Source organism: Oncorhynchus keta, chromosome 34, assembly GCF_023373465.1.
Source record: "Oncorhynchus keta strain PuntledgeMale-10-30-2019 chromosome 34, Oket_V2, whole genome shotgun sequence".
In the NCBI taxonomy this organism is placed as follows: domain Eukaryota; kingdom Metazoa; phylum Chordata; class Actinopteri; order Salmoniformes; family Salmonidae; genus Oncorhynchus; species Oncorhynchus keta.
The window spans coordinates 62,230,513-62,257,174 of NC_068454.1; the positions used below are offsets into that span (position 1 = coordinate 62,230,513).

Here is a 26,662-nt window from a genome sequence, read left to right on the forward strand (position 1 = left end):
CAGGCCTAATGGATAGCCTTGACAACTCTGAAACCTACACATACTGCGTACTCTCTCCTCAGGTACAGGGTTCAAACTGCATATGATTGCTAAAAATGATTTTTTAAAAATCTTCCAGTGTATATAAAGAAAATATATTGACTTACTTTTAAAGAACTGTCAATTGTGAATATGACTTGGGGCTAGTGCTGGGTCAGGGTCAGTGCATCACCGTGGATCGTTCTCAATGAACTCCGAAATGAATAATATTCCTACGCCACCTTCTGGTCACATCGGTGAACTATAGTTTCACCCAGTCATGTATTGACATGTTACATGCAGCTCCTCTATTCCTCCTCGCCAAAGCGATTTTGACAACTAGACAGTTGATTTCAGATCAACAAATTAGTCACATTTGATCTAATCTAACAGAACCCCAAAGTTAAACATCAAACTTTAAACTCTGTCCCTTTAGCTGGAGACCGGTCTGAGCGACGCTAAGAAGCAGCTTCAGGATGAGATGCTGAGGAGAGTGGACGCTGAGAACCGCCTGCAGACCATCAAGGAAGAACTGCAGTTCCAGAAGAACATCTACGGAGAGGTGAGACACTCCCTCTTTTATCTCTCCTTTTCTCCCTTGACCCTTCACTCTCTCTTTTTACCTCAGACTTTATTTTGTCTCTTTTCCTTTTTACCCTCTGATCTGCTCCTCATCCATCTCACTCTTTTTCTCTCCCTTCTTTTGTTTCCTCTTCTGTCCTCTTCACTAGCCTTGTAAACCAGACTGATGGAAGCCCGAGATCAGTCTGTTTTATGAGGTTACTCTTTCACCCCCTCTTCCATAGCTCAAGTATGCCTGTACCATCTATCTCCCTGCAGGAGCTGAGGGAGTCCAAGCGCAGGCACGAGTCTCGCATGGTGGAGATTGACAGTGCAGGAACAAAGCAGGATTATGAGAGTAAGCTGGCCGAGGCCCTGATAGAGCTGAGAGCCCAGCACGAGGAGCAGGTCCGCATCTACAAGGAGGAGATCGAGAAGACCTACACCTCCAAGGTAGGGAGCATAATCCACGGGTCCACACTGCCAGCTCAAACGTGGACTAGAAGTAAATCAGTTCAAAACGGAAGTGTTATTTCACGAAGCTGTCCATCCAGTTGAAATCAGTAGTACTGTCCATGCATCATTCAATATCTTTTCACTGGCCCAGTGCCAAACTAGCACAGACACATACCGCATATGGTTTCGTTCTGACCCTGTGTGTGTCTCAGCTGGAGAACGCCCGTCACTCTGCAGACAGGAACAGTACCCTGGTGGGGGCGGCCCACGAGGAGCTACAGCAGACTCGCGTGCGGATGGAGGGCATGTCCTCCCAGCTCAGCCAGCTGCAGAAACGGGTACGGCTGCACCCTGTCCACCTGTCAATCACAGAAGCCTCTTACCGTGTATCTCCATACTGTGGAGCTCTGACAGCTGTAATCTTAGCTCTAGTGTTGGCTCTAATACAACGTATTAGCACAGTTCATCTCATCAAATATGGTCCTTTGGTTGGTCTAACCGGCGTATCAACCCTCTGTGTGTTAGCTGGCGGCGAGTGAGGCCAGGGTGCGTGAGCTGGAGGAGTCTCTGGCCCGGGAGCGGGACATGATGCGCCGGCGCCTGGAGGACAAGGAGAGGGAGATGGGGGACATGCGCATGCGGATGCAGCAACAGCTGGATGAATACCAGGAGCTGCTGGACATCAAACTGGCCCTGGACATGGAGATCAGCGCCTACCGTAAACTGCTAGAGGGAGAGGAGGAGAGGTGAGGAGACATGACAGATATGCACAATGCACATCATGTGTACACACACACTGAAAGCCACTCACAGACTGAACTAAATGAACTCATGTAACCTACACAACCTCACTAGATTAGTATCAACAATCTCATTCTCTCCCCCCCCCAGACTGCGTCTGTCCCCCAGCCCTCCCCCAACCCGAGTCACCGTGTCCCGTACCACCGGCTCGGGCTCAGCACACACACTTACCACCCGTACCTCGGGCTCAGGACACAGCCTCAGCGGCCGCATAGTCCAGTCCACCAGCGGCAGCCGCAACTCCTCAGGCACAGCCAGCGCCAAGAAGAGGCGTCTCATTGACAACGACAGTGAGACCTCCAGCCTGGCGGGGGGTGCCGTGACGCGTACACGCATCGCCCAGCAGGCCTCCGCGAGCGGCCGCGTCACCGTGGACGAGGTGGACCTGGAGGGGAAGTTCGTCCGCCTCAGCAACAAGGCCAACGAGGTATGGAGTTCATCTGTCAGCTTGACATACAATGGGTGCTTTCTGCTACGATGCGTCACAGGCTTTCTGCTATGATGAAATGCACAGGTTTTGTAAGGAAGCTACTGTCGTAAAAACACCATGTTGGGTGATGTTGTGAAAGGACAATATCTCTTTTCTACTTAGTGATTTTAGTTGGCTGAAACAGACGATGCTTATCTGTTTTCCTTCAGGACCAGCTCCTGGGCCACTGGCAGGTGAAGAGACAGGTGGGCAGCAGCACCCCCATCGTCTACAAGTTCCCCCCCAAGTTCAACCTCAAGGCAGGACAGACCGTCACAGTGAGTAAAACCTTCGTCATGTCTGCACTGTCATCAACTATGTTTGTATTCAGTTTTTAGTACAGCATGTTGAGAGAAGTGTGTATTCTAACAGTGATCAGCATGTTTGTCACAATGTGGGCCACTGTGTAAAGTATCGATAGGATGTGATCAGGTCATAACAGACAGTCCTGTACCTCTACCCTCTGTAGATTTGGGCTTCAGGAGCAGGCGGCACCCACAACCCCCCCTCAGACCTGGTGTGGAAGACCCAGAGCTCATGGGGCAGTGGAGACCTGTTCCAAACCACCCTGATCAGCGCCAATGGGGAGGTGAGACACACACACACACACACACGTCACATGTTTGTAGTTGTACCTTCCCATTGTCCCTTTGACTGTTCAGTTTTGCTCTTGGCAACATCATCCCACTTCTTACATATTTGAATGCATGTGAGATTGGGTAAATTACCTTAAGCCGGTTGACAAATGGACTGTTCTGCGCCTCTTTCCCACAGGAAATGGCACAGAGGAAAGTCACACGCACCCTGTTCCAGGAAGATGATGACGATGACGTGAGTCTCACTGTTTATGAAAGCCGCAGGCTCAGGATAAATAAAGTACTCGTACTATACTTGCACTGTGAGGAAGGCTATTGTGCCAGAATGTTGTTCATGATCCCCTGTTTCAGATGAAAATAGGTTAATTAATGTAGAGTACTTATTTAGTCACCGAACAAGGCCAGGGGTGTGCGACATTTAAAACCTTCTCTAAAGGGACAAGAAAAATGGAAAGACTTTTATTTAACTTCACTGGGTCCCAGAGCTCAACAATTGTAGGAGCCACAGTGGCTACAGTTGGTATTTACCAGTAATGTTGGAAACTTCTGTTCTGTCTCCTTCTGCAGGGCAACCACAGTGCGTGCGGTGTGGACAGTGAGTACAACCTGCGGAGCCGCACGGTGGTCTGTGGCTCGTGTGGCCAGCCGTCTGATAAGAGCTGTGCCACCTCAGGGGTGTCCAGCGGCTCCTGCTCCGTCAGCAGTGGAGGAGGTCTGCCTGAGGGCCTGATGTCTCCTCTCTTCATAATGGGCAGCAACTCACCCAGACAGGTACTGTAGGACTCCATCTTTTTGATCATGTATATCGTTTTAACACACATTTTAAGACCCTTAACACACACTCTTTCTGTGTCAAAGCACAAACACCCCTCATTCTCTGACTCTGAATCATGCACACAGCAACACCCAGTTTTCCTGTTTCTCCTGCTGCTATGACAACATCCCCTTCCCGGCTCCTTCACTTCCTCTAACCCCCCCTATGTCACTTCCTGTCTTTCTCAGGGAGGTCCCAGACCGGAGAACTGTTCCATCATGTAAAGCCAGACAGGCACCACCTTACCTAAGACATCAACCTCCCACACATGGATGGGAGACGCTTTCTTACTCTTTATTTCCTTTGTTTCATATATGATCTGTCTTATTTTGTATGCCATTATCGGCAGGTTAGATTGACTTTGGTGTTTGGCGAAGGGCTTAGGAGCTGCGTATTCACTTCAGATATATGAGCTTGTATATTCTAGGTATATTGCATGTGGACTGGGCAGATACTTCCACTGTTTTGGGCCATATCTAGGGGGAGAGGACCAGAAAGCACCTTTACCATTACAGTGGACTTTGATCCATAGTGGGCTTTCGCGTCTCATGTCTAAGCTGTCAACAGTAAACACGCACAGCCGCAAATCCTGTTATGAATCTGTGGACATGAGGGCTGGAATCAGGGTTTTCTGCCCTGGTATTCCACATACACTACCATAGAATGTCCTAAATGTCACTAAATAGAGATGGAGTTAACCCCCTCTGTGTCCTGGAGGATTATGGGGGTTTGTATTAGACTGAGCGATGGGATTGGTCATTCTAAAGCCATAGTTACAAAGAGGAGCTCAAACTTGACACTGCCATCAAGGTGATTATATTTCTAAACACAAGACAGTAGTTTTTTGTGGAATGACATTAAATTAGTACTCATGAATCAGTCAGACTACTATGGTGATATGGATATAGGTTCCAAATTGTGACTTGTTTTCACAGGCCTGTAGTTGTTAAAGAAAGGATACCAAAACGAGATGAGCACACCGATATGGAGAAAACAAAGTAGTACTGTATTGTAAGGTCTTGACATGACTGACCTCTAGAAATAGTTTCCTCTTCGAGGATTACCTCTAACGTTGTCTGACTTGACCTCTGACCTCACCTTTGTCTTGTATGAAAAAACAACAGTTACTGTAGGGCAACTCATCAGATCTAGACACACATGATTTCTAGGGACTATTTTGCTGCATTTTGAGTCTGAGATAATTGCCAGATGGATTATAGTAATGTTACTGTAACATTCTATTATGGTTTTGCATTTTTAGGGTTGAGGGAATGTGGCAGCTTGAGAAATAGATGTTCTGGTTTGTCAGACTCTAAAGACAGAAATAGTTGGAAGTGTGTTGATTTAAATGAAAGTACAATGCTTACCTTCTCATGACAGCATTGCAACAATGTGTACATTCTGTACCTTTGTATCAGGTGTAGTGTCAGAAAGAATGGGTACAGATAGTTAAAGATAGTAAGCATGAGCCTGAATGGCCCATAGGGGTCGTTGGACTATATGGCATTATCTGGCCAAAAGTTTACTTTATTAATGAACTACACAGTATGCCATATTTTCAGTGTAATCAATTACTGTGTTTACATTTAAATGGTGCATAAGAACTCGCTTTGACAAGGTCAGAAAGAGTATTTACTTGAGAAGGAAACCTAAATGAGACTTAACATCAATTCTTCATGATATGATGCCAATCCTCTGTATTCTTGTATTGTAGTCTTGAGACTATTGTCCTCTCTCCCACGAAAGGATTATAATGGCTGTGTTTTTCTGAGCTTAGTGGCTTTGCTTTTGGGTATTTTTTGGGGGGGTGGGGGTGCTTCTTATTTCTTTACAACTATGTCAAAAATGAGCTATAATCATCTACAAAGCTTTAACCACTTCACATTAGAGACATGTACTAGTCTGGCAGCCTTTTTTATAGGATGTATAAGCAGTAAAGATTTTCTGAGAATACTTGATAGTTTTTGTAACATTGTTTTTTTGTACTTCATACACATTTCTATCACTACCAAATAGGAGAAAAGGTGCTTATTCTCACTGTTAACCGAAAAACCTTAGAGAAGCTCAAACTGTCCAAGTAAAAAATGATTATTACTTTTGTCACTTTCAGTATTTCTTTTCTCATCATGTCTCAAGTGCCTTATTGATACCGGCTAGTGATCATTGAAAATTGTATTCTTTTTGCATTATGAAGTGTCAATTCCAAAGATATGCGGTATTGTCTTTAAAGACAATGGCAATTATAGATTTACAGAGTATGTTGGCTATACTTGCATATTTGTACGGAAATGGTCCTGGTACATAAAGCTCAATTGAATTTGTAAGAAATGATTATGCCTAATATGGAAAAACCATGCAATCCATGTAGAATGTAGTAGTGATTTACTATTTTTTTCCTTTTCTGTTCAAGACCAGTAAAATTATTTTCCCAACACATGCTGTCTTGTGGTTGACTTCTTAATAAAATTGTATCTGTGGATTGATGTGTGATATTAGATTTCAAGTAGCTACTTGAGTACAAAATACTTCTAAACAAGTGTATACAATGTTCTGCCATTTTATGTACATTATATACAACATATTGCATGATTACATTGAAAAACATTGAGGAGCTAGCTGTACAAACATGCTCTGGATTTCCCCGAATTGGAAGCTGACATTCTATGGAATATAGGGGAGGGGAAAAGGGGTTTGAGAGGACATTGTACTGAACTACTGACATCATGGAGATATAAAAATGTCTTTCAATTGCTGTCCCGGTTTATGCAATTCTGGTCAAAAGCTTTGTATGCCAAAGCATGTGCACCAAGCCAAGTCCCTTCATCTGCAGTATGAAAATAACGTTTGAAGGAATCCCAAGTTTGGTCAAATTCAAATGTATGCATGTATGCCCTCAGACTGTGATATTGGCATCCTCAAAGCCTATCCCTGCATGCCTTGGCCCTCGAGTCTGGATCACAAGTGTTTAACGGTGGAGAAAATGCCACTTTAATCCACCAGGGGACAGTGTTACTATGTAAACCCACTTTGTCAGGTTGCCCTGACTGTCACTGGTGCAACTGACTGTTTTGTAGCCTTGAATAACCCCAAGACAATTTTCTACCAATGTTTTTGAATGGCAGTAAAGTTTTTCTTCTGATTGTGATGTTCAGAGTAGGGCTGGTGTCATTGGGGCAGTCTCCTGCATGTGGGAGAGGGTGGGCGGCGGACAGGTGGCAGGTCATAGTGTCCTGGGATGTGGCTGTTCACAGGTAGATCATAGTGATTCTGGGGCTCCTGCTCTGGGACCTGGCCAAGGGAACTGCGCTCTGAAAAATGTGAAATAATCATATTGTAATTATTATCCATCTACTGGAGATTATATTTCTGATTGTCTTGTGTTTACTAAAATAATGTGAATGCTAAATTCAGGATCATACAAAAACATATACAGTATGATTCTCTTGGCATAGGAATGAGGTTATTGCTATGGTCAATCCATTCTCCAGCCCTCATACTGAGACTTTCCAATCCACTCCTGTGGTTTCCTCCCCTCTCCCTTTCCTCACATGACCTCTGTTTCATTTCCATGAAAACAGTTCTGCTCAGTCAACCATGTGTTACGGAAACCCATCCATCTCATTTGTCAACCCAGCCCACAAACCCTTGTCTATTTGCACAGGCTAACATTTATTCATTTTCTCTTGAGTATGCTATGTGAAACCTAAACGTTTTACATAGTGATAGAGAATTGTCTGTTGTTTTGCTCTTTTACATGCTAGCATAGCCAGATATTGCATGTATACTACTGATTTAAATTGGAAGGGTCCTGAACAACAGTAGAGTAACCCACCTCTGCGTAATGTTGCTGTGCTGAATGGTGGAGGGCTGATCTCCGTGTAGGACCTCTCATGGGGCACGGTCGTCCTCATCTCCATGTAGCTGCTCTCAGGAGGGCCGAAGGGCAGGCCGGGCAGGTCTTTAATGGTGGCGTAGGGGTTCTCACTGTTCAGAGAACTGCTGCTAGCTGCCACTACAGTGTCCTTCAGCTCTGTCACAAACAAGGGGCAGAGCGTAAAAAGTTAACACAGGAGCTGACTGGCTCTGGGTCAGCCAGGTCACATGTAGCTTGTAATCTGGTGATGGGTTGACAGTTCAGGCATGTTTTATGTTAAATATTCCACAAAAGGAAGGCATGTGTGAAAATGGATTGATGGAAATGTTGCCTAGAGTAGTTCTAGAGAAAAGCAAGTATATTTCATGTTAACTTGGAGTTGCTGGAAATGAAGGAGAAAAGGGATATAGGAAGCATGGAAAACTACCTTTGTTGTAATAAAGGCTGGCACTGTAGCTATAACTGCGGTCAATGCCAAAAGCTCCTGTAAACATTAAACACACATTTGGTATAATCTATTTTATTTATAGCAAACTCATAAACGACAAATAGCCTGTCTTGGTATTAAATCAATACCAGGTGATGAAATGGCTGAAGATGAAAGTTGGTGAAGAACGGGCAGTTTGAAACCGGCAGTAAAAAAGACAGACCTGGTTCTTTGCCAGCCTCATGGTGTTTCCAGTCTGCAGGCAAAGTGGCATTGCTCTCCACCCCAAACAGGCCTCGCCCTCTCTCCCTCTCCATGTTCTTCACGTTACAGAAGAGCTGGTTATTGGTGTTCTGTTTGAAAGACACCAATATTAACCAATCAGACATCATACAGCTCCTCTCAAACAAGTATATCCAGTATAAAGGACACAGGGGTGTAACAGAGTTGACTCGAGGCGGAGGTGACTGTAATGACACTTGCCTTGATGGCACGGTCCTGGTTGTTGGGGACGTGTGGTAGAGGGGGTCTGCCCCCAGTCAGTGTGTGGTAGCTGGGGTTGTAGTAGTGGTGGTAGCTGTGAGGAACATCTGAGGAGCAAGAAGGGACATGACATCAATAACCAGCACTGTATATAAAATACATGACTCTGTATGAATCCTAAACAAAAACTATAACCGCTATAGTATGGATATATTACGTGGTCAAACTGTTCGCAAACATTTGTTCTTTAACGTCTTTTAAAACAATGCTGTATCAATACAGTACCTGGTATTGCGTATTCGGAGTTGACGGTGCGTGAGGTGGAGAAGGAGACTGTCGGTGTGTTGGCTTGCTTGTCTTTCTGCCGGCGGCGGTAGAGCAGTAGCAGGGCCAGCAGCAGCACCACCAGGATGACCAGCACCACGATACCCACGATGGCCCCCCATGAGTCCCTCTCCCCCGGGGACACGGGCACCATCATACTCACAAAGCGTTCTGTGGAGCACAGAGAACACGGGTCATCACCGTCACAGGCCCTCCAGTCATCACTGTAATAATGCTGAATAGCCTTAGGTAGACAATAACCACAGTTTCATTACCGTCTCATTTAACTGGATTGTAGCAGATTCAATAGACAACAATTATAGTCTGGTAGCTATGGGCAACTATATGTCATTACTAGCTTGTAAACAGATGTATGGTTCGTAACTGTTCAGTGGGTAAAGGAGAGACCATACCATACCTTTTTTGCAGTCGATCCCTGGTCCTGATTCACACACACACTCCCCTGTCTGTGGGTCACAGTAGAAGTTGGGTGGGCAGGAGCAGACTTGGGCACAGTTAAGGCCAAACATCCCAGGACGGCATTCTAGAGAGACACAGGGTGAGATTCAAAGTATGACTCATGTATTTGAACTCTTTATAATAAAAAAATGTAATTGATTTCAATCAGCAAAGGCATGTGTGACACAGTATATTTTATTTAAAAATTCATTGAGCCAGACTTACGTAAAGTACAGTCAGGGCCTGTCCATCCTGGGGGGCAGAGGCAGGACCCATCTTGATGGTTGCACGTTGAGTTGTGGGCACATCTACACACTCTAGTACACTGCTTACCATAGAGACCCACTGGACAGGCTAGGAATTACACCAAAACACACGTCAAGGTCAAATATAATACACACTTAAAATATTCAACATGTCAAGCATTAAAGTATGCCAAGATGCTGCAGGTTTTCTATATATATGCTAGTTTGACTATAGGTGAGATATGGGTTAGTGCTGACCTTGTTCACAAAGGGCTCCAGTGTACCCGGGGGTACACACACACTGGCCTGTGACATGGTGGCAGGAGGAGGAGTGGGCACAGGACGGGCATGTTATACTGCACTGGTCACCATACACACCTGCACTGCACACTGAAAGAGAGAGATTGATGATGATGCATAACAATTTAGCAAGACATACAATTTAGCATACGAATAAGACTGATGGTGATAGTGACATTTTCTACTTATTTATATAGGCATCAATATCAAGCATTTTCTGTACTCACTATGCTGACAGGTGGGTCCCCAGTAACCTTGGCGACAAACGCAGGCACCGCTGTGTGGCAGACAGGTGGCGCTGTTCTGACAGAAGCAGCTCTGGTTACAGTGACGTCCCCATGTACCCTCTGGGCATGTCTGGGCACAGCGAGCACCTAGGAGAGAGAAGCACACACAAGACAGAGAGACACACAGAAAGAGAGAGACACAGACACAGAGAGAGAGAGACACAGAGACAGAGAGACAGAGAGACAGAGAGACACAGAGACAGAGAGACACAGAGACAGAGAGACACAGAGACAGAGAGACACAGAGGGAGAGAGACAGATAGACAGAGAGACATAGAGAGAGAGAGAGACAGAGAGACACAGAGACAGAGAGACACAGAGAGAGAGAGAGACAGAGAGACACAGAGACAGAGACAGAGAGACACAGAGACAGAGAGACACAGAGACAGAGAGACACAGAGACAGAGAGACACAGAGACAGAGAGACAGAGAGACAGAGACACAGAGACACAGTGAGAGAGAGAGAGAGAGAGAGAGAGAGAGAGAGAGAGAGAGAGAGAGAGAGAGAGAGAGACACAGAGAGAGGTTAAAACCTGTAGATCACATTGCACTGACTAATTTCCAGGACCACATCCAAGCTGACACAAACTCAACGGGGGCATCGGTGCTTACCAGTCCACCCTGGCAGACACTGGCACTGCCCGCTGGCACCCTGGCAGCTGTCTGCATTGAGGCAGTCACACCTCTTCAGGCAGCCTGGCCCGAACGTGCCCATCTGTACAGTAAACACATGCCAACAGCGAAAGCATCGTCAAGGGAATCCCTGAACCATTTGGCCAGCACAGTCAGAGTCAAGCAAACTGTACTTTGGCAAGATACACTGTAAATACATCATAGTTGGCAGATTAGCCTTACTGAGGAAAAGGAGGACTGAAGATAAGGGGAAGTCTAGAATATAGGCTTATGGATGCACAGAATGAGCTACAGTAGAGAGATAAAGATGGTGATTATAGTATGAGTAACATTACTAATATATTAACAATCACATCAGGCCTATGTTACGTTAAGATTATGTTACCTTTTAACAAATGTTATAGCTACAGTATTATACTGGCACTTACGGGGCATGGTTGGTCGCACAGGGGCCCCTGCCAGCCTGGAGAGCAAGTGCAGGATCCGTCTGCTGGGTTACACAAAGCCACATTGGCACACTGGCATGTGGCGTTGCAACCCAGGCCCCAGGTGTCCTTAGAACAGGGTATGGAGCAGTACCGCCCTCGCCAGCCTGGAGAGAGACAGAGAGGGACATTTTGTAAAGGAATCATACATGTCTGTGTCTGTCAGTCTGTATGTTTGTCTAAACGTCTTTCTGTAAAGAGGAGCAGCCATTTTGGAACAAAATACAGGTAGGCTTCTGAGACCTATGACTTGATTCAATCTGTATCGCTGAAGTTCAGCGTTACAGCATGATGGAAATGTAAAGGCAATGTTCCCGCGTTAGCGGTGACTGCATTCACGGTAAACGCTGCACATGTCGGCTCAATAGGAAATCCTGTTTCCTATCCTGTCAGATAGTGCAATCTGTAACGCTTCAGCGACACCGATGGAATCGCGCCCTAACTGACTTGTTCACAGACACACTCACACCGTTGAGTATGTCTGCGTGTCTGTTTGTCCCATCGGAGTAGAGATATTATGACTATTCTCTCTCAGTCAGACTGTCTCTTATCAGTGACTCACCCTCTTTGCAGAAGCAGGTCCCATCAATGGGAGAGCAGTCCACTGAGTTGGAACAGGAGCACTCCAGAGAACAGTCCTTCCCATAGGTACCACTCTTACAGGGACTCTCACAGTGAGCACCCTACGCAACAGACATTAGCAGGTTATAACAGTTCACAAAAGCAGAAAAACAGAATATATGAGTATACATTTTTGCATTCATGTTTATTATCTTAAGTAAATGACCCAAATAAATTATATTTTAGTTATTGTAAGTGCCATCCTGTGCCCCATTTAGTGCTGTTTGTCCTAATCACTCACCGTGTACCCAGGGGCACAGTGGCAGCGCCCGCTCACACTGTCACACACCCCTCCGTTGACACACAGGCAGGGCTCCAGGCAACCATGGCCGTAGTAACCACGGGCGCAGGTCTCGTTGCAGTAAAGCCCCGCCCAGCCAGGCTGGCACGTGCACTCGCCTTTCAGTGGGTGACAGCTAGCCAATGTACAGAGGAGAACGTGGTCACATGGGTGAGCACAATTAAACAAATCTAAGAGTTATAAACAACAGCATAATTAAAAACTATTATGGGCCTGTGTGTGTGTGAATTCTAATGTGTGGCAGTATGTGTGTCTACCCTTTGTTGATCCATACCTGAGTGTGTGTGTGTCGTGGCAGAGGCAGGTGTGTTCACAGTGAAGGCCGTAGGTGCCGTGCCTACACATCCTCTCTCTGCACTGGGGTCCACTGAAGCCAGGCTCACACAGACAGCCTCCGTCGATGTTAAAGCAGCGAGCCCCGTTGGCACAGTCGCACACACCCTTACAGTCCCGCCCATAACTACCCACCTGACACTCCTCGCTGCACCTGTGGAGATACAACACAAACACACAAATCAGGACATGCTCCGCAACCAAAGTGGAATGACATATCTCTGAATCAGAAACTATTCTTGAAGTCGGAGGTTTACATACACAGGTTGGAGTCATTAAAACTCGTTTTTCAACCATTCCACACATTTCTTGTGAACAAACTATAGTTTTGGCAAGTCGGTTAAGACATCTACTTCGTGCATGACACAAGTAATTTTTCCAACAATTGTTTACAGACTGGAAATTTCACTTATAATTCACTAGAACTGAACAAGCATGTGTGAGCAAGGAGGCCTACAAACCTGACTCAGATACACCAGCTCTGCCAGGAGGAATGGGTCAAAATTCACCCAACTTATTGTGGGAATCTTGTGGAAGGCTACCCGAAATGTTTGACCCAAGTTAAACTATTTAAAGGCAATGCTACCAAATACTAAGTGAGTGTATGTTAACTTCTGACCCACTGGGAATGTGATGAAAGAAATAAAAGCTGAAATAAAAGATTTTCCCTACTATTATTCTGACATTTCAAATTTTTTAAATAAAGTGGTGATCCTACCTGACCTAAGACAGGCAATTTTTAGTTGGAATAAATGTCAGGAATTGTGAAAAACTGAGTTTAAATGTACTTGGCTAAGGTGTATGTAAACGTCTGACTTCAACTTTATGTATCATATTTAATATCCTGTATGAAAGATACATGAACTGTATGATATAAACAACTTCTACCCAACAGGTTGAGTATATGGGTGCAGGTTGAGTATATGGGTGCAGGTTGAGTATATGGGTGCAGGTTGAGTATATGGGTGCAGGTTGAGTGAGTATATGGCACATGTACAGTATCTGTCTCCACTGCAGCGAGTTTGATAAACACACACCTGTTTCCAGTGAAGCCTTCAGCACAATCGCACTGGCCTGTCTCAGGGTTGCAGTGGCCCCGGTTGTGACATACACACTCTTGGGCACAGTTAGGACCAAACCTGCCCTCTGCACAGCGCTCTGTACACACCTCACCCTGAGGGAGAGAGAGAAAGATAGAGAGAAATAGAGAGAGAAAAAAAGTGGGGAGAGAGAGAGAGAGAGAGAGAGAAAGCGTACATGGTACGACGACAATAAAACAGGGATCTGATTGATAACCTCAAAATACAAAGATTTCCCATGTTGACCCCCTGATGCTGTGTTTGAGTCCGTGTAAGATTCAGGAAACGTACCGTCCACCCAGGGGGGCACGCACAGATTCCTTTCCCCTGGCAAATGCCCCCATTCTGGCACGGGCATCGCGGCAGGCATCGAATCTTTGGGCAAGACTTCTCACAGCTGAGGAACATGGAGGAAAGAACTCTGAGTGGCAGCTCGACTCAGATTGTGTAGAGATTGAAATGTAGGGTACAAGTTAACGAGTTCCTATCCTTTTTCAATTTAGTGGAATCTCTTTGTTATTCAGTGCATAAACATACAGAAAAAGTTGTTTAAGGACAAATAAAATGATTGCACTTGCAACAAATACTCAACTGTACACAGTAGAATTCATCAATAGTGGTACATTGCCTACTGGTGCTTATAGTCAAAGGGCCACCCACCAAAAAAAGGCTTCAGAAAAGGCATTCCATGACCCAGGAAACAAAATTGCAAGGTTTCAACATCATTACGTAGATAATTGTATGAGCACTGTGTGGTTCAAAACTTGTAAAAGTTGCACATTGCTTAAATATTATGAATCAAAGATAGCATTTTGGGTAATTTCCCCTTGCAACATCATGAGGTTGGCATGTTTCACCTCGGTTACATTTGTTACACACTTTCCTTTGTCCATGCTTGCAGAAAGCAACTTATGTACCGGACCAGAGAAATCATTGACTATTTCGAGATAAGAAGCTGTTGAAAGGTCCTAAATAGATTTTCTCTCAGATGCCCGAACAGCGCATTATGTAGTTGTCGGGACCTTGGAATGTTTTCATATCTGTGTTAGCTAGCAAATGTTGTGCTGTCTTTAGTTTGGCTAGAAGGAAAAGATGGCTAATTAAAGCTGACAAAACATCCTATACGGGTTCATCTGGATCAGTGAAGGACCGGTCACGTGTTGCTTGAGCTTATGCGTGGACGAACACCGAACGCACAAATAGTTCTGTGGGCCAGTGTGCAACAAAAGTAACCAATGTGAAACATAGCAATGTCGGAGCGTTGCTAGGGATATTATCCAAGATGCGCTGTGATTCTGATGCTAAAGACGTAACTTGTACTAAAAAGAACAAATTAACATGCACATTTTACAAGTTTTGAAACACACAGTGTTCATATTCATATCATTATCTACCTAGTTGTTGACATTTTGCAGTTTGTTTCCTGGGTCATGGATCAACATATGCTTTGTGGTTGGCCCTTGGGCTTTTAGAGTGCTGTGCTGTTTTCTGACATTGGCAGTTGCCTCATATAAAGACTTTCCACTAATTCCTAGTGGTTCTCTACTCATCCTCAGGGGCATCTAAAACACAGGGTGTAACTAATGACTCATCCTCTAACCTAGTGTTTCAAAAGGGGCTCTTTTCCTGCATTGGTAGGATGGAATAAGGCCATAGGATATGGTATAACAATTAGTCTACAGCCTCTCCATTTTGTCTTTCCAACCTTAACATTCTATTTACTTTATATTGATACATATAGCTGTAGGCCTATTTGAGAGAGTGTTACTTCTACTACTCACAATGTACCAGTGAAATTTTCTCGACACAGGCACTCTCCTGTCACTTTATTGCAGGAACCCCCAGTTCCACACTGGCACTTCTGAAGACAGCCCTTGCCAAAGGTGACTGGTGGGCAGGGGTCCTCGCAGCGGGTCCCAATGTAGCCTGGAGGACACTGGCAGGTACCGGTCACAGGATTGCACAGGCCTCCGTTCTCACACTTACACAGCTGACCACAACCTGGACCCCAGTGTTTGTCATCGCAGGCTGGAAGACGCACACAGACAGATGATAACAGAGACATAAAAAAAGAAACCCCATACAACAAAATATATGTAATCATATAAATGTATGCATAAACCAGTGGACTAGTGGACCAGTGTACAACGTTTTCCATCTGATATCTCTGAAAGGGTTTTCTTTCTATTAACTTAACCTGATGTAGTTGTATGTTGTTACACCGTATACTATATGTGATGTCACTGGGACCGTCATGTTTCAACCCAACAACAACAACAACAGCACAGGAACCTTAGTAGAAGACAATGGTAAAGATCACTCCCCCAGGGACAATACATCTATCCATGTATAGTCATGAATTTCCAACAAAAAGAGGCATAGTCTATGTCCAACTCTAGCCCTAATAGCTCCAGAATCTAATGTTACCGACTTGTGATTCACGATTGACAGGGCGATTTGCATGGAGCCAACAAAACGGATGAGGTTAAAATTGGGAATTTTACAGCGGCCTTTCGGGATGGCTCCGGCGGTTATCGCCAACCGGTGATTCGCACAGGGTTTGGATTTCAAACAGAGTTAAGGAGCGTCAGGGGGATCATTCCGGATTCCACGAGAACCAGGATCCCACATGGATACACACTGACTCCTCCAATGTCTCATCAATAACGCAGACTGACTGGAGCACAAACCCTATTCAAAGGAAAAAAAGATATCCCAATACAGGTGACGTAACTGATGCTTTGCACACAAGTGATGATCTCACTAACTATCATGATGACAACCATTCAATGATGGATTTATACTTGTCTCATTGAGGTTTGTGGGGAATGACATACAGTGTGAATGATCACGAACAAATCCTACTGTTCTATATGGATTCTAGTGTGCTTGCTTCAGTCACAACTACTACTGCAGTAAAAACGACTAGTTCTTCCACGATGAGAAAAATACTTTTAGACAGCTGAAGCACACGCATTTTCTACCGCAACTGTTCCTTTTCTATGTAGTTTATAATGAGATCTTCCCCCCACCTCTCTTTCCTTCACTCAAATGATTGCCTCGCCTGGTTCACCAACTACTTCTCTGATAGAGTTCAGTGTGTCAAATCGGAGGGTCTGCTGTCCGGACCTCTGGCAGTCTCTATGGGGGTGCCACAGGGTTCAATTCTTGGACCGACTCTCTTCTCTGTATACATCAATGAGGTCGCTCTTGCTGCTGGTGAGTCTCTGATCCACCTCTACGCAGACGACACCATTCTGTATACTTCTGGCCCTTTTTGGACACTGTGTTAACAACCCTCCAGGCAAGCTTCAATGCCATACAACTCTCCTGCCGTGGCCTCCAATTGCTCTTAAATACAAGTAAAACTAAATGCATGCTCTTCAGCCGATCGCTACCTGCACCTACCCGCCTGTCCAACATCACTACTCTGGACGGCTCTGACTTAGAATACGTGGACAACTACAAATACTTAGGTGTCTGGTTAGACTGTAAACTCTCCTTCCAGACCCATATCAAACATCTCCAATCCAAAGTTAAATCTAGAATTGGCTTCCTATTTCGCAACAAAGCATCCTTCACTCATGCTGCCAAACATACCCTCGTAAAACTGACCATCCTACCAATCCTCGGCTTTGGCGATGAAATTTACAAAATAGCCTCCAACACCCTACTCAACAAATTGGATGCAGTCTTTCACAGTGCCATCCGTTTTGTCACCAAAGCCCCATATACTACCCACCATTGCGACCTGTACACTCTCGTTGGCTGGCCCTTGCTTCATACTTGTCGCCAAACCCACTGGCTCCATGTCATCTACAAGACCCTGCTAGGTAAAGTCCCCCCTTATCTCAGCTCGCTGGTCACCATAGCATCTCCCACCTGTAGCACACGCTCCAGCAGGTATATCTCTCTAGTCACCCCCAAAACCAATTCTTTCTTTGGCCGCCTCACCTTCCAGTTCTCTGCTGCCAATGACTGGAACGAACTACAAAAATCTCTGAAACTGGAAACAATTATCTCCCTCACTAGCTTTAAGCACCAACTGTCAGAGCAGCTCACAGATTACTGCATCTGTACATAGCCCACCTATAATTTAGCCCAAACAACTACCTCTTTCCCATCTGTATTTAATTAATTAATTCATTTTGCTCCTTTGCACCCCATTATTTTTATTTCTACTTTGCACATTCTTCCATTGCAAATCTACCATTCCAGTGTTTTACTTGCTATATTGTATTTACTTTGCCACCATGGCCTTTTTTTTTTGCCTTTACCTCCCTTATCTCACCTCATTTGCTCACATCGTATATAGACTTGTTTATACTGTATTATTGACTGTGTGCTTGTTTTACTCCATGTGTAACTGTGTCGTTTGTGTCGAACTGCTTTGCTTTATCTTGGCCAGGTCGCAATTGTAAATGAGAACTTGTTCTCAACTTGCCTACCTGGTTAAATAAAGGTGAAATAAAAAAATGTAAAAAACATACAGTATGTACTGTGTCACAGTTTCAAGCAGAACTTCTTTGACATATTAAATGGAGGGTAAAGTATGGCCAAATTAGGGTTTAGAGCGAAAACTACCACATAGCTTAGAAATGTTTATTAATCTAACAGGACCTTTTTCTCTTTTCTTTGTTTAAATGAATCAAACGTTTACTCATTCCCTGTGTGGGCATGCGAGAGACGCTGAGAGACTGCAGTTGGAGCGTGTGTCACATTGAGTTATGGGAAGCTCAGCTGGAGCAGCAATAATGTTTACACAGGCGTTCTCCAGGACGCCAATAGAGATTTAGTAAAGGACCTGCAGGGTACTAAGCTTTCTACTATCTGCTATCATCGTTCAGGCCTGAGAAGGCTAGCCATGAGTGTGGGCGAGTGAACGTGATGGATTGGACACCTAGGCTTTGAAGAGCTGTGCTAGGACCAGCTGGCTGTGCCCAAGCCTCTGCACTTACCCAATTTATAACAGAACCCAGACATGTTCTCACATAAATTGTCCATATGTTTGTTTACATCTGATCAGGTTTTTTTTTCAATTGATGCGCTCTTTAAAAATGGCAAGTCTCCATTGTACTGTAAATGGAATGCATTAAGATATGGTGGGGAAATTCCTCTCTTTCCCCAAGTGTATTGTCCGAGTGGTGGTGGAGATCCCGTCTGCATCCAACCACAGCATTATCTCCCACATATCTAACTGAACCACATCCTTCTCTCCCCCATACCCTTCTTTCTCACACACCCTTCTAGAGTATATCACTCTATTCATAAGTATCAAAACTCAACCAGTCTTCTTTTCTGTACCCAACCCCCCCCCCAACCTCACCCAATATGAATTATTCCATCACAATCTCTCTTCCCCAACAGTCTCTTATTAACATACATGTATTATTTTCTCTCTTTCTTCCTCTCTCATTCTCTCTATCCACTTCTCTCTCTCTTCTCCCCCTCTTCCTCGGTCTTTCTCTCAGCTCTCAGTGCTAAACCTCAGCCCCTCTCTCTCATTTCCCACAGCTAGCTCAAAACACAGGTATCTATTCCAGAAAGTGTCAGCTCTCATTCTGCCAGTGGGGTTTATTATAGGACTTAGCAGTATGGGGCCCGAGGCCAGCACTCGTTTGCCCAGAGAGAGAAGGAGAGAGAAACAAAGTGGGAGAGGGGTAACATTTCCCCTTCCCATCATCCCCTCTGAAGGCATCATACTCCACCAGCTTATGTTAAGCCCTCCATTCAGCACTGTACTAGTGACCTGGTTGAGTTCAGAAGAACACTGGCATCGATTAACTAGGAGTTTCTGGGATAAATCAAATGTAAAACATTAATCCTGTGCTGAGATGGAGCTATTTGAATTCATTTGCAAACTATACATTTTTTTAGCATATGATTCCAAAAGTGTATACTTGCAAAATACGGAAAATATTGATTTCCATCCCGGGCCCTGGGTCTAAGCATGCAGTATACTTTGGGGAGCTTTGGGGATGTTACATACTTGATGTAGCATAAAATGTCAAGTGCCAGGAAGGGGATAGACATCGTGTCCTTCTGGTCTAATAAACTGTTTTCTGGACTGTGGCTTACTTCAATGACGCATAATTGTTTATTTGGTCCCTTGCTGTTTCCATTGGAAAAAGCCTTATGTGTGATTGAGTGTTGTGTGTGAGGATCAGTTTTTGAATAATGGTCACTTGTCATTTCCTGCAGAGTGTGTGTGTGTGTGTGTGTGTGTGTGTGTGTGTGTGTGTGTGTGTGTGTGTGTGTGTGTGTGTGTGTGTGTGTGTGTGTGTGTGTGTGTGTGTGTGTGTTGATGTAACGCACCACTGGAGCAGTCGTCGCCACGCCAGCCTCCCTCACACTGGCAGCGGTCTGGAGCAACACATCTCCCATGGACACACTCCTTAGTACAGCGAGCTAGTGATGAAAAACACACACATACACACTCTTAATTAGACTAGAAGGTTGGTGGATATATTATATATGTTATGTAACGCATGCATGCCAACTCTCCAGAATGTAACCAACTCGGCAACCAAGCACACAATTGGATGAATTCTAGAAATCGATGGGAAAATATGTAGAAATGTAATTCATTGAAATGCTACTGATGAATCCAAGTGAATCTTCTACGTTTGTTTTGATATGCTAATAAAGAAAAGCCATGATGTTAAACTTACGGACACATTTGTCTCTGCTCTCGTAGTAACCAGGGCAACACTGGTACCTCCGGCGGTAGTCCATCTTCACCGCCTGTCTGTATGCTGTCTTATAGGTGATCCTGTCCAACACAAAGTCAAATAGAGAATACTTCCTGTTACCCTCTGATCTCATGGACAAAACCAGGAAGTAAACAGGAAGTGAGTCGGCAGGCTGTGTTACCTGTGACGGGTGCATCTGTAGGAGGTGCGTGGCTCAGAGCAAGGTTCCTCTGTCACCTGGTCATAAGGGTGGGCATACGACTCCTTCACTGAGGTTGGGAAGCTGTATGAAAGGATAAAATGGACTCAGACATGATAATACACTGACAGAACGAACCCATCATGGTCTAGAGTTGAGACAACCTGAAATTCATATTTTGAGCCAAGTGTTACATCTTCAATGATAAGTGCAACAACAAACAACAAGTTAGCTACAATTAAACCTGCTGCTACTTCTATTTCTTTCTCACACATTAAAATGTGCTCTCTTCTATTCTGGTACAATGAAATGAGATGAGCTACACTGACTTACCTCTCCCATACGCTACACACGTTGGGGTCCCTGGGGTTCAGAGACCAGGACAGGCCAATCAGAACGCTCAGAACCAGCAGGACGGTACAGGTCTGCAGTGACTGCATGGTCCTGAGGAGAGAAAGGGGGGAAAAGGTTGTGGAGGATATTTATAATGCTTATCCATGGGAGCAATGGCAGAGATAATAGGCTACAAATTGAAAGCATGAGGACCAACATTTGAGGAGAGGGTTAGTTATTAAGGATCAGGTTATGAGCAGGAAAGGGGATAATCAAATACCTATCTTTTTTTCTATTCTCATTAAACAGCACATCAAATCATACTGTCTATGTTAAACTGATACTTGTCAGTTTTTTTGTTTGGCACTGCTTTTAGCCCGCCATCTGAGTTACAAAGATATCAAACACTTCACAATGTAAAGAATATGAACATTTATCTGAAACCTTCCTGTAGTTTAAAGCAGTATCACCCCTTGTAAAAGAGTTCATTAAACACTAAGCAGAGGTAAGGCAGCGGGCCAGCATTGAGCCGTTTAACCAAACCCTCCCCGTCGTGCTCACTATTCTCCCCATATGGCAACTTAGAACAGAGGAATCTGAACGGTGGTGTAAATACTTAAGTAAAAATACTTTAAGGTCCTACTTAAGTAGTTATTTGAGGTATCTGTACTATACTATTTATATTTTTGACAACTTTTACTTTTACTTCACTACCATCCTAAAGAAAAGTATGTACTTTTCTCCGTACGTTTTCCCTGACACACAAAACTACTTACATTTTGAATGCTTTGCAGGACAGGAAAATGGTCCAATTCACACTTATCAAGATCCCTGGTCATCCCTACTGCCTCTGATCTGGCGGACTCACTAAACACAAATGCTACGTTTATAAATTATGTTGGAGGGTGCCCTGGATATCCGTAAAAAATAATAATAATAATATTGTGCTGTCTGGTTTGCTTAATATAAGAAATTTGAAATGATTAAGTATATTTAAGCAATTACATTTACTTTTGATACTTAAGCATATTTAAAACCAAAAATATTTAGACTTTTACTCAAGTAGTATTTTACTGGGTGACTTTCACTTTTTCTATAGTCATTTCTATGAAGGTATCTTTACTTTTACTCAGGTATGACAATTGGGTACTTTTTTCCACCACTGAATCTGAGAGAGCGAGAAATAGCGAGTGAGCGAGCGAGTGAGACAGAAATGGATTGGGGGGAGGAATGCGACTCCAGCTACCATCCTAGCTATTACCAATCAGAGCAGGAGAGAAAACTCCACACTCTTCCGCCATGTCCCCTTCCACACTCACACCATCTGGATCCAATCAAAACGCAGACCCAGGGGAACGCCCAGCGATGAGGACCAGAGCAGGCTCTCAGGGAGCGGCAGAGAAAGTGGTCTTTTCCCCCCCAAAACTCCCATGGACATTTTGGGAAGTTCAGCAACACTATAGCATGGGTCGACTGAAGGGCCATTCCCCTCATCGTGGGAAAGGGACAGTCTTTGGAGGATGGACTCATGTTGACATAACATCGGTCAAGGCTATTTATTCCCTTCTGTTTTTATAATAAGTCCCCCTGACAAAGTTAGTGTACTGCTTCTCAGGTCACCAACGAGGATGAAATAAAGAGCTTGGGGTATTAAACTATTTCTATGACTATTCCAAAGGAGATATTCAGCATTTATTTCAGTCTAGCAAAGAGAGGAACAACAAGGCACTTAAATAAGTCTAGGTAAAGCCCATCACAAGGTTTCCTCCTCCCCTCACAACGTAAGGTTGTGGTGTTTCAATAATGCCATGTTAGGATCCCTTTTAGGGGCTTCAGCCCAAGCATTTTCCTAATCAGAGTAACAAACAAACTGCAGCCACAGCCCAGCAGTCACACTAAACCTAAACCTACAGCTGTAGTTATGAGTTGATTTGACACAATGCTCCCTGTAACATAAATCAAGTACATTCACGATCTACTGCTTTTGATATATCACCCCTCACAACCCTCCTGTTCTCTGTGTCAGGAGATAATACACATTCTGGCACACACTCTAACGCCTTAAAAAGCTGCACCACAAAAACAGGATTTTATAAGAACAGGCATATGGTTTTTATTAAGAGGAGCAATCGACTTTAGCAGCCACTTCATTGGACTGGAGTAAATATTTTTCACTTGCTTTTTTATTTTTAATTGAGCTTCATTAGACAAAGTATTGAAACCGCATGGGAATTCTTAAGTGCTGAGAAAGAGAGTGTAGGTTTAATGGGTGCAGACGTGAAGAGAGAAAGCTCTGACTTGAAATGAATGTCAGCGGCAGTTCACATTACATGTTTGGGTTACCTTTAAATTGAACGGTAGGTCGGTAGACTCAACTGGTACGTAGGTAGCATACCCCTGCTCAGAGAGGTCAAGGGGTTCAGGTCCTCTCCCCACCAAAAGTAGGCTTTTATTCGCTACTCCACCCATACATGTGGGTTGATTATAGAATCCTGCCCAAGCCTTTGCTGCTGAGAGTACACTCTTATTAATCTCAACCTACAGTTCATTATATTTTATCTTATCATTTTTTTTCTATAATCTTTTATAAAAATCAAGATTCTTCTTCTGTGTTGCTTTATGCAACCAACATATAATAAAAACACAAACAGATGACAAAATATATTTACGATGTTACAAGTGAGAAGTGCAGATGGGCACCAGATTTGGCTTTACATATATTTTAGCTCTGGTCCAGGGTGTATTCTGGACCAGAGCTACTGTACCTCTCTACGGTATGTGCATTGAATGGTACAGAGATGGTTCTGGACCTCTAACGCTGCAGCCTGCACTAGAAGGCTTTTGGGATAGTTTCAATGAGCAAAGCAGACCATCTCAACTGGACTTTCATGCAGCCCAATAAAAAAATGGAGCATAGGATATACACAGTACAACGCATGCGCACACACACACACAACTACAAACACACACACACACACACACACACACACACACACACACACACACACACACACACACACACACACACACACACACACACACACACACTCACACACACACACACACGTTCTAATACTTTCATCGATAGCTCATTTGTTTTTCATGTTCTTAAAACGTTCCATGCACAAAATGAGTCCCACACGTTGAAACGAGTACAGAGAAACTATGTATAGTATATTCGCTAATTCATTGGACTTGTCTTGGCTCAATGTCAAGCGCCCCAGAACTGAACAAGTGGCCCAGGCGTGTGCAGATCGTACCAACTGGAGAATGCCCTATTGTTTAAAAGGGCCCCACAATGCTCTTTCTAGAACTGCACAGGGATTTCAATGAAAACAAGGCCCAAATGAAAACAGATGTACTCGTGTCACATTCATCTTGCAAAACCGAGACACTCTTATGCATGTTGTTACCATTCAATTTCAGTCTTGCAAAAGACTCAGAAATGAGACTAAGGAAAAACATTTGATTTGGTTTCACACATCTGAAACCATTGCATTCAGTTTTCATTTACTGACAGCTCTGGAGGCTACTCACATGTATTTACTGAAACTCCATGCTCGTCCTTTATTATTATTGTTATTGTTATTATTATTATTTCATCTTTATTATTTCATTTGAACCATGCAATATGCATGCTATAGCGATTCATTCACATTTACTGAGCATCCTAAAGCTTCTTGTCTTCCAAGACGATCCAGTCTTGAGTGGCATGGGGTCTTAACGGTCAATATTGGATAACAAGCTCCTTAGATAAGAGTAGAGACTTTTTTTTCATTCTGTCAGTAAATGGTGAAATTCTAGACACTGCACATGGCACTATTTAAATGCTGCTTGCCTGTTTCCCTCCCCTCTACGCCTCTCTCTCTCTCTCTTTGGGGTTGAACTGTTAATTGAGGTAGAAAATATTAGTCACTCTTTGGAACGGAGTGTTGCAAAGGAAAATAAAATTGAGAGAAAAACGCATTGGTGTGGATTGGTGACAGAACGAGAGAGAGAAAGAGAAAATAGAAAAGGAGAAAAGAGACAGAGAGAGAGACAGAGAGAGAGAGAGAGAGAGAGAGAGAGAGAGAGAGAGAGAGAGAGAGAGAGAGAGAGAGAGAGAGAGAGGGGGAGAGACAGAGGGGATGCCAAGGACAACTTGATTTTCATGTAGAGGGGTGCAATATCTAAACCAGACTAAGACACTAAGCTACACAATATGAAGTCTCAAGTTCACAGTAATTTCTCAAAGTTTCTCCTGGGAATCTCCTGGCAGTGTAAAATGCTAGAATAGTGTTACATGATCAATAATATGAATATCATTTCTAAATGTCCAAATGTTCCAAATGATTGAAGCCAAAGAGAGAAAAATAACACAGGAAAACAGTTTACTCTCTTCAGTATTGCATTCGCCACGTGTGCACTGCGCAAAAACGATGGGTTAAGCATCAACACTTTGTAATGAGGTCAATATCCATACAACAGCCAACTCCTATATATGATTCTATGATATTTACAAGGTAACAACAACCAATCAAAGGTCAGTGTCACCAGCTGCACTGTTTTCATGATAGATTGAAGTTGAACATTATTCAGAAAATATGAGTCAAAAAAGCATCAGCTAAATCATACAGGTATATGATTTTCAATGCATATCACTTAGGTAATGTACCAACCAAAACTTGTCAACACGATATAACTGGCTGAACGCTTCTGATGATCAATTCCCCTGATTAGTGATATCAAGAGCTTTTTTAGGAAAAATATAACCATTTCAAGCTTTAGACTTTGTGTCATCAATTTACATATGAACTTTAAGAATAACAAATCCATAAAAGTGCTCTCAATTTGACAAGGATTGCCAGCTGGAGTGAATAAAATGGAGAGCTTGATGTGTCACTCTAACCGCAGCCTATAGCCCAGACTCTGCAGCATTAGCCCCCAGCCCCTCTACCCTCCATTAAAACACAGTTACTGTAAACTGGATTTAAAACCCATAATCCTTTGCATCTGGGATTTCTTCATGGTGCGCATGAGAGATTTGGCTCCTTCGACCACAGCTAGGCTGGCACACACTCCCTAGACGCTGTAATGCCACATGTTGGATGGATGGGTGCGGGGGCAAAGGGAGTAGGCACCATCAACAACCCTTTGGGAGAATAGGGACTTGATGGAACAACTACACACCACCCCACACCCAATCTTTCAAATTCATACTTTCAGAAACATGAATGTTTTTTTGCAAATCAGAAATATATGTGGTGTGTTACTGTTGATTTGGTAAATTTCTCACATTTATCCATAACATCTTTTATTGTTTCTTGAACATGACACATTTTGCGGGTGTTTACAGTGAGGCTTTGTACATTAAGGGTGGTACCGGACCACACGTCTCATCCCCCACACACTGGAACATTCTGAGTGGAAGTCTTGGCAGCTCATATGCTGTTGATGGCTGTCGTAGGATTTGCGTGACAACGGGATGATATGGAGGGAAAGAGGAGGGGTTCGTCTTTTGGAGAGTTACTTCTCGGAAGGCTGTATTTTGCTGAGTGAGCTTGGAGCTGCAGGGTGTGCTGTCTTCTGTAGGATTCATGCGAATGAACTATGAGTTCTTGATCTTTGACCTGAGAGAAAAAAAGACACCTTTAACTTTTGGGTGTCTGCTTCTTTTGTCTTCCGTTTGCAGACAAGTTAAATGTGTTATTGTGTCTCAGCAGATCTGTTTGATGCTTTCGTTTTACTGAATGTTCTCGGAAAAGCACAGACGTAAACATTTTGGATGCGATTCAACACAGCCTCTTCAATTCAGTGACATATGCTTAATGGTGTCCGCCAATCTATGCTAGGGTTTGAGTCATAGAACATCTCTCCAATACTTCGTTAAATC

The 26,662-nt window shown here is 43.8% G+C and overlaps 2 protein-coding genes across 5 annotated transcripts in view; one reads left to right on the forward strand and one right to left on the reverse strand.

The window, feature by feature from the left end:
- LOC118367475 (lamin-A-like) overlaps positions 1-6,149 on the forward strand; it is a 27,783-nt gene extending 21,634 nt beyond the window's left edge. For both annotated transcript variants that reach the window (XM_052494289.1, XM_052494288.1), the window contains 10 exons: positions 455-580; positions 859-1,032; positions 1,248-1,373; positions 1,561-1,781; positions 1,927-2,263; positions 2,476-2,583; positions 2,775-2,894; positions 3,080-3,136; positions 3,469-3,672; positions 3,904-6,149. In XM_052494289.1, the coding sequence (XP_052350249.1) occupies positions 455-580; positions 859-1,032; positions 1,248-1,373; positions 1,561-1,781; positions 1,927-2,263; positions 2,476-2,583; positions 2,775-2,894; positions 3,080-3,136; positions 3,469-3,672; positions 3,904-3,939 (1,509 nt within the window). In that variant the 3' untranslated portion in view covers positions 3,940-6,149. The remainder of the gene's footprint in view (positions 1-454; positions 581-858; positions 1,033-1,247; positions 1,374-1,560; positions 1,782-1,926; positions 2,264-2,475; positions 2,584-2,774; positions 2,895-3,079; positions 3,137-3,468; positions 3,673-3,903) is intronic.
- The window catches only part of LOC118367474 (platelet endothelial aggregation receptor 1-like), a 34,869-nt gene continuing 13,427 nt past the window's right edge, over positions 5,221-26,662 (reverse strand). For 2 of the 3 annotated variants that reach the window (XM_035750983.2, XM_035750985.2), the window contains 22 exons: positions 20,791-20,901; positions 20,440-20,541; positions 20,238-20,338; positions 19,882-19,974; positions 15,348-15,594; positions 13,858-13,963; positions 13,525-13,661; positions 12,429-12,641; positions 12,095-12,269; positions 11,795-11,915; positions 11,176-11,339; positions 10,727-10,829; positions 10,055-10,201; positions 9,786-9,917; positions 9,508-9,636; positions 9,242-9,367; positions 8,785-8,994; positions 8,500-8,606; positions 8,240-8,369; positions 8,017-8,073; positions 7,548-7,745; positions 5,221-7,023 (listed from right to left, as the gene is read on the reverse strand). In XM_035750983.2, coding sequence (XP_035606876.1) covers positions 6,881-7,023; positions 7,548-7,745; positions 8,017-8,073; positions 8,240-8,369; positions 8,500-8,606; positions 8,785-8,994; positions 9,242-9,367; positions 9,508-9,636; positions 9,786-9,917; positions 10,055-10,201; positions 10,727-10,829; positions 11,176-11,339; positions 11,795-11,915; positions 12,095-12,269; positions 12,429-12,641; positions 13,525-13,661; positions 13,858-13,963; positions 15,348-15,594; positions 19,882-19,974; positions 20,238-20,338; positions 20,440-20,541; positions 20,791-20,901 — 3,052 coding nt within the window. In that variant the 3' untranslated portion in view covers positions 5,221-6,880. The remainder of the gene's footprint in view (positions 7,024-7,547; positions 7,746-8,016; positions 8,074-8,239; positions 8,370-8,499; positions 8,607-8,784; positions 8,995-9,241; positions 9,368-9,507; positions 9,637-9,785; positions 9,918-10,054; positions 10,202-10,726; positions 10,830-11,175; positions 11,340-11,794; positions 11,916-12,094; positions 12,270-12,428; positions 12,642-13,524; positions 13,662-13,857; positions 13,964-15,347; positions 15,595-19,881; positions 19,975-20,237; positions 20,339-20,439; positions 20,542-20,790; positions 20,902-26,662) is intronic. The other variant, XM_035750984.2, reaches the window with a different exon arrangement.